Source organism: Phoxinus phoxinus (genome assembly GCF_949152265.1).
Source record: "Phoxinus phoxinus genome assembly, chromosome: 2".
NCBI classification, from domain to species: domain Eukaryota; kingdom Metazoa; phylum Chordata; class Actinopteri; order Cypriniformes; family Leuciscidae; genus Phoxinus; species Phoxinus phoxinus.
In genome coordinates this window covers 20,700,266-20,712,861 of record NC_136877.1, presented here as the reverse complement: position 1 = coordinate 20,712,861, position 12,596 = coordinate 20,700,266, and the positions used below count along the sequence as shown (strand labels likewise).

Here is a 12,596-nt window from a genome sequence, read left to right as displayed (position 1 = left end):
TTGTGGAAACAATACTGTACAAACATTTGGAAAGATTTAAAAAAAGAAAAGAGAAATTATTACTTTTATTCATCAAGGATGTATTAAATTGATCAAATGTCATAGAGGAGACATTTATAATGTTACAAATGATGTTTTTTTTACTGTAGTTTTGATTAAATAAAAGCAGCCTTGGTGAGAATTAGATACTTTTTTCAAAAACATAAAAAAAAGAATGTTTCCAAACTTTGACAGGTACTGTAACTGTACCTACAGTACATATGCGTATCTCCAGTGTTGAAGAAGGTTACTTTTAAAAGTAATGCGTTACGATATTGTGTTACTCCCTAAAAAAAGTAACTCATTGCGTTACTAGTTGTTTGTTTTTTAATTACAACATAACAAAAGTTCTATTTTTGGCAAATGTAAAGGCCCTTTCACACCAAAAGTGAAATGATTCTGGAGAAGAAAGTTTACACTCTTACTTGATGAAACACAAATGTGATGTTTAAACAGTCATTTTTGCTTAGTATGGATTAATTGGATTATCTATTATTATTTTTTAAAACTACTTTTTTGGCCACTTTTAGACAGAATATTTACAGAAAACCACACATATACAGCAAGACAATATAGCTAAATATAATTTAACTCACCTAGCCACTTCACCCAAAAATCCATCCTTCTGTCCTTTAAATGTCTGTGTTAAAAGAGCATGTTTGTCCATTTACGGTAGTGAAGCTGATTGATGTAACCTATATCTTAGCTTTTCCCATAGACCTGGGGTCTTCCTTAATTTTTAATCGGTAGCTGTTGTTCGAATGGTAATTTAGTAAATTTGTTTGCGATCAAATGTTCAATATCTCTACTCTCCATATTGGTACATCAGCGGTAGCAGTTTAAACTAATAACACATATTTTACGTCTCTTCGATGATTGGTTGATGATATACCAATGGAGGCTGGCCTCCTCTGCCATGCTACTTTTTTCAACACTCCTAATCGCTGAAAGCGAAATACTCTATAGTAATTGGCTTTTTTTAATTTTTATCAACAGAGGCACAAGTCTCCGCTATGGAAAAAATACACATTCTGAGACATGAAATTAATATCTGGGAATTTTATGAACATTAAATCGTCCTTCTCCCATTTTCAGCTAAACATTTTGGCTAGGCTGTACCTCCCTGGCCTCCCCTGGCGAGCTGTCAAAGGTCAACAGCAAAGACATTGGTTTATAATGTGAGATTAAATGCATGAATTATGTATTATTCAACATTTTAACTATTGCAGGTTTGCATGTCAGTGTTTTTATTCATTTTGACGATGAATACCGAATCTGTATTTTGTGCAAGTGAGATGAGCAAATGCATGTTTACATTTAGTCTAGAACTACAATAAGCATCATGTTTACACAGCACACACAACACCTCTGCATCCCACTCCCAATTTCTCTCAACATGGCGACAGAAGAGGTGTCAGTCAATAAATTGGACTTGCGTTACTTATTTGAAAAATACTCGTGTTACTTGTATTGTTACACCCAACACTGTTTATCTCTCAGCATGATTAACATGTTAATTTTCCATCTTTTAGTTTAAACCAGACCTGATTGTGGTGTGAGTTTGCCTAAGAAATATAATTTAACAATACCATTATTAAAGGGATAGTTCACTTTAAAATTAAAATTCTGTCATCATTTACTCACCCTCAAGTTGTTTCAAACCTGTATTAATTTATTTCTTCTGCTGAACACAAAGAAAGAAATTTTGAAGAATGTCAGTAACCAAACAGTAGTCTGTACCCATTGACTTCCATAGTATTTTTTTTTCCTACTATGGAAGTCAATGGGTACAGACTACTGTTTGGTTACTGACATTCTTCAAAATATCTTTCTTTGTGTTCAGCAGAAGAAATAAATTAATACAGGTTTGAAACAACTTGAGGGTGAGTAAATGATGACAGAATTTTAATTTTAAAGTGAACTATCCCTTTAAATATACAGTACCATACCTGAAACAAAAACTTTTAAATAATATTCCCTCTGCACTTCAGAAACTGTAGGCTTCCTCGCACTCCTCCGATATCTCATGAGAAGTCTTTCTTTGACTAGGGTGTAAGGTTGTGGCTTCAAAATGAAAGGTGAATGATGGATCATCACTCCTACTTCATTAAATATATAATGAACAGTTACTTTTAGCTGAAATGCATACATGGAACAGTTTTCACAGTATATCGATTGCTTGTGTTGTAAAGGGCAGTATTGGGGAGTAGCTAATTACAACTTAGTTTTGTACATTGATTTATTCCAATATATATTGAGCTACATTCCGTTTTTTCGTTTTGACAAATTATTATCTATTATAATATTATCTTATTAGAGTACAAACTATTACCACCATCTGTTTTTATTTCATGCATCTTGTGGATTTACAGTTCACTGAGAAGAGATCGTCTGATGATTGTGTAAAGACGTACAGGAGTGGGTTGATATTCCACATGAATCTACTGGTAATGGCTACACTTTTGTATGTAATTTATGCAAACCAAAGATTAAAACACTGTCTGCGTCGAAGACTTCAATCACATACATGTGAATAATAGCCTTTTTAAATTGACTAATTGGTCTGTTCTATTGCACTCTATATCAAATGACTATTTCTGATTTTATGACCCGTCATATATTTAATCTGTCCCACAACAGTTTTAAAATGAACCTAAAAGATCACTAAGACTGTGTTTTGTACCATTGCTTTTGCAAAGCACCTGTCAATCAAATATAAAACAAAATCGCGATATAGCTTAATACGCCTATCACAAGGCAAAGGCTGTGATCTAATCAAATAGGTTGCGGTGGATTTCAGAATAAAGTTTACTGTTCACGCAAGCAGCTCATGATTCGTGTCTCAGTGTTCACAGTAAATGCTGCGAGCCCTTTTTCTTGTAAAGCACTTTAAATTACCATTGTGTATGAAATGTGCTATATAAATAAATTTTCCTTGCCTTGATGTTACATTTGCAACAATTTCTCACTTTGACAGTCTGTTTGAGATATGAGTATTGTGTGTATCTTTGGATAGTTTGCAAAATAAAACAATACTCTTTGAAATAATAATTGTATGGCATTATGTTGTTTTACACCCCAAATATTTACCTTAAAACATTCTTCATTAACAATTATTCAGTTATTTGTAATATACATTGTCATTGTAAAAAAAAGAGTGGGCATCTTCCACATCTATACACAGTGGCTTGCGAAAGTTTTCAAACCCCTTCATTTTTTTCACATTTTGTTATGTTGCAACTTGCTGTCTTTTGTTAAACTACATTAAATTACCTTTTTCACATTCATCTATGCTCCATACACCATAATGACTAAAAATAAAAAATTGAAATCATTACATTGCATAAGTATTCATACTCACTTGAAATTTAGCTTATGAGCATTTCAATTTCGTTTGTAGATGTTGTTACACGTCAGATGGAGTTAACTCGTGGAAAATTCAAATGAATAGACATTATTTGGAAAGGCACACACTTTTCAATAAAAGGTTGAACATCTGAAAATGCATATCAGAGCAAAAGCCCAAGCCATGAGGTCAAAGGAACTGCCTGTTGAGCTGAGACACAGCATTGTATCAGACACAGATCTGGGGAAGACTACAAAAAAAATTCCACTGTATTGAAGGTTCACAGAAGCATGTAGCCTACATAATCCTTAATGGAAGAAGTTTGGAACAACCAGGACTCTTCCTAGAGCTGGCCAAACTGAGCAGTCGATGGAGAAGGGCTTTGGTTAGAGTGGTGACCCAGAAGCTGAGCTCCATGATCATATAAGGAGATGGGAGAAATTTATAGAAGGACAAATATCACTCCAACACACTACTGATCTGGGCTTTCTGGCAGAGTGGCCATACTCAAGCCTCTCCTCAATGGCTGTTTACATGCACAACTTTTGTTTCAATCATGAATCAAATATATATATATATATATAATTTATTCCTTTTTTTAAAACTTGACTGCCTTACAGTTGAATGCTGAACAAACAGCATTTTTGAAATGACCTTTAAATGATACAATATATTATATCATACTTTTTTTTATTTTTTTATCCAGGTCAACAGTGCAATACATTTTTAAAGAACAGACTGTTCTCTGAGGTTCAGTTATATTTCAGCATTAACAAAAATAAATAATTATAAAGTAATTTTTATGTCTTTTTCAAGATGAGAACACATTGTTTCAAAAAAGACTTGTTTAAAATACTAGTAGTGGTTATAAAAAAAAAGAAGTGATGTGGAGAAAAGGAGAAGCGGAGTACTGAAAGAACGTACTGAAAGAGCTCTTTAAACGCCGTGGAACTAATATTCACATCGCTGATTACCATTACTCAATCGGTTTAAACATCTCTGCAGTGGCTGAAAGAATTGTTTCTGATGCTTGTGAAAACATTAATTGAATTTTAGTATTGAAGAAATGCTGCTTAGAGTTTCACAGGGGAATTTAATTACACAGGGGAGTTGTCATGGAAATAATGTTTCAATGCAAAATATCTTAATCATCCTGGAATAGGTTTTATTTTCATTATGCATAATATTATTTCTTTTTTCATTTTAATGTTGGTGTTAAATGTCATGTGGGTGTTTTTTGACTTTTTTTTTATTTATTATGAATTTAAAGGCAACTCTTGACACTTGTGGAGAAACTAATCTTCAGGTTCATTACAATCTTTTGTCAACATGTCTCCAATACTATACTTGCATACAACAATATAATACTTCTCTAGAAAGAGCAAGATGGTGTAATATGTCATTTGTATATCTAGCAGCTAAAAAAAAGTAAAGTGTTTTTTGTTAATTAATTTTCAGGGAAAACAACTAAAAACCAAAACATAGCTCACACAGTCAAAATGTGTACATTCACTGCAGTGAAATATGATTGTCAGTCTTGTTAAACACTGTTATCGTGTACATAATTTAGTTATGAAAGAAAATTACAGTCACTTTAAATCACCAAAGGGACTACCTGGAATTTACAGGAGTGAAAACCGAATTTTGAGAGCGAGTTCATTTGATATTTCCTAAATGAACTGAACTCCGTGGACAGCTAGTCATTTATCATGCTTTTGTGTTCCTGTCAGTCTTCATACATTTATACTGTGTTTATACAAAACTATTTATAACATGGCAGTGGAAATATTGGACGGCTGGTTATCTTATTATACAGACACACTATCGGATCTACTTCTGTCTGCTGTAGCGAGTATTGAACAATTTGAGAGTGACTTCTGTTACATGATAGTTAGTTACAAAAGCTGATTGTGTAACCAATACGTTTTGAGAATGACATATTGTTTTCATCAACTTGTAACTGTTAATATATTAACATTAACAATACTAAACCAAGGTGCATTCTGAAAAGTATAATATGCTGTTTGCTTATCAACATCCTGATACACCTTATTTCTATCATGACAACTCTGAAGATTTTTTGCATGGTAATGGATATGAAAGTGTTAATATATTTGGTCTAGATCTGCTACGCTGCTGCTTTATTGCCGCTACTGTTGATTATTGCTGTTGTTGTAGATTATTGCTGCTGCAGAGCAAGTACAGGAAGTTGTATCATATATCAATAACCAATACAGATCTATACAGGTGGAGCTGGGGAAGAGGGAGGGTTTTAGACAAACTCTGAAAGCGCGCTGCAAACTTCTTTAGTCAATGGTAACCAGCCATTTTAATGTTAAGCAGCAAGCTCATTGGCTGCAGATGTGATATGAACCAATCAGCTTGTGCCAAGTAGTTAACGCTGTAATTATCATCAGCTTGCTCCATCTAGAGTTTCATGACAGAACTAGGCATATATTTATATTTTATGTTCTTATTCTTAGTATTTAATTTTCTTCATAATTGTCTTTATTGTTGTTCGTTCAAAATGTTGCAATAAGTACACATACATGCAAGGGCAGAAATGCCCTTTTTAACTCACTAATATGCTGTTTATCAGACAACACCAAATACAACCGTACAGAGAAAGATACATGTCCAGATTTTTCTTCTGCTCTTTTCTTCACTATTGCTAAGCAAAATAATCTGTTTGTGTGCACCACCAAATTGTAACAGTTTTATGTAACAGCAGCGTATCCGGATACATGACCAAAAGTGCAACTCTTATTGGTTGGCCAGTTTTATTCACAGTGCAATGGAAAATAGATTAGAATGCCTCTCTGTAAAAAAAAAAAAGGTCACATTGATAGTTTCGGACTATCAACACATTGACAGACACAACTGGTGTTTATTCAAATTAAAATGTTTATTGCATCTACTTTTCACACCAAACATTTGTCTTGGTGAACTGGCCTTTAGTGTTGATTCCTAACGAAGATGATATATAGCCATGTTTCAATTTTCTCTGAAGAATAAAAATTTATAAAAAAGTTGTTTTTGAAAAGTTCTCAGTTTTCTTAAAAAAATAAAAAAAGACTGGATGGTAATGAGATATAGATAGTGGTTATACATATATAGAGACCTTTCTTGCAAGATTAATTTGGCTTGTTGCTTCACTTGAATGTAAACATCAAAACCGTGAGTATTTTTGATGTTGCTCCTAAAAGGTTGTATTGTATAATTTATGAATCATTGCAAACATTTTCCCAAGTCAATACAGTAACACACTGTTGGAAAGTAGAATTGATTATTTTTGACGGCTCTCCAAAAAAGCAATAAATCATCTGATTTTTTTTCAGAATGGTTTCATCACTGCAGGAGCACTGATCCTTAGAAAAAGCTTTTTGCTTGCTTTTAAAGGCCCACTGAAGTCCATTGGAAAGCGCAGCTTTGTATGATGTGTTGACGTAAGTTGCACTGAAACAGGAAGCTAAGGCTGAGACAAATTGAATGGACCCTCTCCCCCTTTCAAATAGCCAATAGTGTTTAGTTTACCCCACAGACTGCTATACAATGCTAAGATATATGTGCAATCACCAATTTTGAAAAAATTAATAAAAATAATGCTGAACAGTCAACAGAACAACACAGAGAATCTGCTGGCAAAAAGAGAAACCGACCGAGCCCGTGATAAACGGTATCGGTGAAGTTATTGTACGCTGATTGGCCGTAAAACGCCAGCAGCCATCATTTAAAAAAAAGGCTGTGTAAACACACAGATTATAGCTTATATATTTACTCAAGAAACAAAGAAACTCTTAACCTTTATGCTGAGGAGAAAATCCAACTTTACAAATCCCAAAAATCCAATGCAACTTTGAGGGGACCAAGGCAAACATGATTATGCATTTCTGCTCAGCTAGTAACACTGGACATCAACCACACTGCATACGCTAATAACTTTTCATCACTGTCTACTTTCTATGTATAACAGTTCTATTAATAACGTATTAGACAGGACTGTAAGACCGATCGTGAACTAATGAACATGGAGAATGCGAGCACTCTGTGGCATTGGCTGGCGTTCTCAGCACCGTCAAAATAAAGGTCACAACAACAAGCGCGGCTTACGTCACTTCAGAGTTCCTACTGGTGGTGCGAATGCAACCAGGAAAATGTTCCTAGGGGAACCATTAGTTCTCCGGGAACCACCCTGGTGGTAGTTCCTAGAACTAAGTTCCTGGAACTACCCGGTGCGAAAGCCCCTATAGTATAATATGATTAATGTCATGAGTCATGACCCCGTTAACGCGAATAAAATTATTCATAACCAAGTAGGGGTGTGGGATATTATTATTTTAAATTGTGAACAATTTAAAATGTGTTCATGATCTGCCTTTGAAGAGAGATTGTATTATCGTGCTACAGTGCATTCTGTCAGTTGCAGTTCTGGCGCCCCCATCCCAGCATATTGTTCAACGCCACGCACATTCACATCATGTTTAGCAGTGCAGTGGTAGGGTTTCGTGCCCATTGCAGTTCTTCACCATAATAAAGTTGATAATTTGCATGTGTTTTAAGCCTTGCCAGTCAAAAAAATATTCTGCACGCTGTTCTGACATAAACATAAACTTAAATGCCATTTTCACACGATGTTAAATACATCTCTGATGTCCCCAGAGTGTGTGTGTGCAGTTTTAGCACAAAATACCCCACAGATATTTTTATATAGCATGTTAAAGTTGTCACTTTTTGAAGGTTTGCAAAAACGCACAGTTTTGTGCCTGGCCCTTTAAATGCAAATGAGCTGCTGCAAAGGGCGGGTTTTCAAGAGCTCATGTGTGTTAGCAGCTGCGATTACCTCAACTAAACAAAACTAAAATGACAGAAACTGTTCTGTCTTTAACCCCCTGGGGTCTGAGGTGTTTTCTGGGTCCTGGAGGTGTTCTGACATGCTCTAACATTTGTGCTTATTTCTGTTACTTGTGACATTTTCATGGCTAAGGTCTTATTACACTGCATTCAGCACAAACTCTGCTACAATAATATGTCAGCAGCATGTATGTAAAAGTTTGTAGTTTTGAGATAATAACATTTATGCGTGGTTTGTGAAAATGACCAAAAAAAAAGTCACTGAAATAATGTCATGAAACACAAACTAATTATTTCTTCGCAAGGCTTTTGAAAATTGTATCACGTAGCCTAGAATATTTGCTCCAAAACTATGTGAAAATCATCCTGAATACTCATTCAGATAAGACAATATATTGATTTAAAATTTGTATGACATGTTTTGTGTAAGAAAGCTTTATGCGAGGAGGCGTTAACCACCATGAATATTGAGTGTTTCACACCTGAGAGAGACAAAGAGCCTCCCATAATGGCCCTATTAGGAGCTCTCAGGCACTATCATTACATTACCTTGCACAAAGAATGAGGAGATTTAAAAAAGAACGGCTTTTTGATTGTTTGAATTTATTTACAACACAACATAATCCAAAGATACACAACAAATGGCAAAAAGCACATTATTTAACACACTGAACTAAAGACAGAGACTTAACCAGTCACACACCTTTCCTTTCCTGAAACATAGTGCATACCTGTCATTTCCAAGGTGTTTGATTTTTCACTTTACCTCCTCATGCTCATGTTGAAGTCAGCAGGACGGGTAGCTACCTAATATATATATATATATATATATATATATATATATAAAAAAAGCTGTGAACATGCTGATATCAAGAAGAAACCAGGGCTGCATGATTGTGGGAATACATTTTAGATTTCTGGTGAAAATTCCTTTTTAAAATTTACAAAATACACACACACACACACACACACACACACACACACACACATAGTGGGGCCATTATGGGCCATTATGGGAGGCTATATATATATATATATATATATATATATATATATATATATATATATATATATATATATATATATATATATATATACATACATATATATACATTTGTTGTGCCTTGTAGGCATATACCTGCAGGGCTGAATCAAATAATAAGAACAATAGTATAGCAGGCATAGTTAAAAAGGAACACTTCAGTAACACTACACTAGAGAAAAACATATTGATTATCATATGTTACTTCAAATGTTTACAATCGATATGACGTTATGAAATGAGATTGGAGTAAAATCATGGTGCGTTTTGCTTTTCAAACGCACGTCGCGCGAATGACTCAAACTCTCACAGCGCGTGCAGGGAACATTCACTGAAGCATCGAGCAACAGTTCAATGGCAATATGAAGTTTATGCAACAATAACACTAACTAATATAATTCAGATGTAAACCCAATAATCTCACAGCATGTCTTCCAAACTCGACGACTGCAGAGAGGACTGATAAAGTTTGCCGCTTTGTTGTTGAGGTAATGGGGGCGTTCGCGCGACACATGGACGATTTGCATCTCTATATGTTTTGCGCGTGTGGGTGTGGTCACATTAAAACTAATGAGGAAGGGTTAGAGAAACTGAATATCTTGTTGGTTTTATACAAATTACTTAAACAGAGAATATTTGTTTTCGTTTTGAATCAGATAATTTAAAACTACACAATTAAATGATTATAAATATATAGAGCTCACAAATGTGTGACAAGTATTCGCTGAGTTTTTTAAATGTTTAGAGACGTGCTCAAGAAAAAAAAGTTCACGAGACGGAGAGGCAGAATGCACACCCTGTTTAATTTCTTTATTTTACAAAAGCACAACATTTTGTTTTGATTGTAAGTGGACACATACAAAAGTAGACATCTCACAGATTCTTTTTTAATTTTTATTAAGTCTGCATGACCATATATGACGGAGTATTTTAAGTTTATTCAGCTGCTATGTGAAAAAAAACGCGCAAATCACGCCGGCGTGATTGCCGACCCCAGGGGGTTAATGTTAAAACGGAGTCAGACAAAGATGGAGCGACTCAAGAAGAAGTGACAACATGTAGAATGCTACAGGACGTCTCTGATTGGTTAGTTGATGAATTTATGTTGCTGATGTGGAGTTAACTATCTTCAATTAGCATATTCTGTCATGGTAATCTATAAGTCGCTGGAACTGTTGTGAGATGCACACAGAGTGACTTTCTATTGCATGTGAAAAGATGGATTAAAGTTGGAGCTGACTCACAAATATACTCCTATACAACAACTTTTCCTCTACTCAACATGGACTGCGTGCTCCCGGGGGTGAGGTTTATGTACATTTTAGGCTTGCTGATGTCACTAACCCCGAAGGAATGTCGTGTAGTCCCTACCAGCGCTTTGTTAGCTGTAGTCCTTTTCTTTAAAACCAAATATCTTCCTTTGCTTTGAACTTTGAGTATTGTAACTTTGCAGATGTTGTTTATGTTCAAACAGCAACATTTCACACTAACTAAAGTTAGAAAAGTTAAATCATACTTTACCACCCCTTTAACGCTCACGCCCAAAGCACACGCATGTTAAAAGCCTGTCACACAGTGCATGAGTACCAACCTAAGGTCTTTTTTTACATCTTATTGTGTTTGAACTGTCAAATACACACAAGGTTTACATATAAACACAGTTATTTATATCTTAAGTAAATGGAAACAGTTTGGATGCGTGTAGGTATATTAGATTCGTGCGTTCGGTCTTAAAGTGACTAGCCTAATATACCTGCTGCTGTCTGTGTCATTAATGTTAATCAAACAACAAAATACAAAGAGGAAATCACTTATTGCTCTTTATTGAATATTTTCTGTAGATTTAAAAATAATTGGTGTGTATATTTTATTCATACAGGGAAGTCTATATGGTGTTTTATAAAATGTTTTTATAAAATGTCTTACGTGAATGCTAAATAAAATACTGTTAAATACACCTACTGTTTATTTCATTTGTATATGTTGTATTTGTCCTATTATTGTTTATTTTTTATCATTGTTCTTCATTTTAATAACAAAGATAAAATAATGAAATAAAGTGAAATAAGATTTTGGTCGTATCCCCCACCCCTACTTTTACCTACATTGTCTGTAAATTTTTTTAAAAAGAATTGATAAGATCATGGATCGTGATCCTGCATGCATTTTTTTTTTTTTTTTTTTTTGCCCACCCCTAAACACAATTTTTTTTTTCTAGGGTGTTTTCCCACATCTTTTCAACTTGTCTCAACCTTGTCAACCAATGCCATACAGTAGATTTCATGACCACTGAAGACCCCTGTGTCTCATCTACTATGGAGCCTGGCCAGGAGATTACTGTGTGGCTGACCAATCTGCACCTGCCCCAATATGCCTCCAGCTTTGCCCAGGCTGGCTACCGTTGCCTTAAGGACCTCAGGAGCCTAACTGAGGAGAAGCTTCTAGAGGTGGACCATATTCCCACAGGACACCGACGGAGGATCTTAAGCAGTCTGGAGACCCTGATGGTGGAAGCAGATGGAAATAATAGTCATGTGAAAGTACCAGTGAGGAGAAAGCCGATCCCAAGGCCTAGACAAGTGTTTCCCAAGGATAGACAGAGAGGAACATCAAGGACTAATGCTAACTCAGAGCGGATGGCCATTGGTTTTCAAACACTTTCTAGTGTAACATGTCATGCTGTTTCCTCCAGCTCTAGCTCAGCTTCTGAGCATGGCAGCAGTGAATCACTGGAGAACTTTTCAGAAGACCCTATTCCAGATGAGAATGATGACTTTCGTTCAGGAGGAGCTTCTGTATGGTTTCAGGGAGAAATGGTTGAAAATGAAATATATGAGGAGTGTCCCTTCATTGAGGGACCCTCTGAGCCGAGGTCTTCCCGCTCCTTTAAGCTACGACACAGGCCTGTACCAGAGATCCCTGAACATCCCTTCAAACCTCCTTATGACTGGTTAGTAAATATAGAACTGAATATTAATTATATAATATATATTTTTGATGTTTTTCCCTTTATTTAGATAGTATAGCTGGAGAGCGGACAGGAAACAAAGTAGGAAAGAAAGAGGTTGGGGTCATCAAAGAATCCATGAGCAGGGACTCGAATTTGAAATAATTTTACCAAACTTTTTACTTTTTTCGATTAGCTGAAAAACCAAATCCGAAATTATAGTTTCTGTAATTACTGTAATTACATCTGAAAAATTGGTTTTTTGAAATCATGCATGTTGTCTGCACAAAAATAGACAATGACACAGGCAAAACATGGCGTCAAAAAAGCGCAAATTAAACATACCTGTTTTATTCGATGATTTCGGCCCT

The 12,596-nt window shown here is 35.2% G+C and overlaps 1 protein-coding gene across 2 annotated transcripts in view; it reads left to right on the top strand.

The window, feature by feature from the left end:
• The window catches only part of arap2 (ArfGAP with RhoGAP domain, ankyrin repeat and PH domain 2), a 97,344-nt gene that overhangs the window by 5,808 nt on the left and 78,940 nt on the right, over positions 1-12,596 (top strand). The window contains exon 2 of one of the 2 annotated variants that reach the window (XM_079604738.1): positions 11,497-12,228. In XM_079604738.1, the coding sequence (XP_079460864.1) occupies positions 11,561-12,228 (668 nt within the window). In that variant the 5' untranslated portion in view covers positions 11,497-11,560. The remainder of the gene's footprint in view (positions 1-11,496; positions 12,229-12,596) is intronic. The other variant, XM_079604739.1, reaches the window with a different exon arrangement.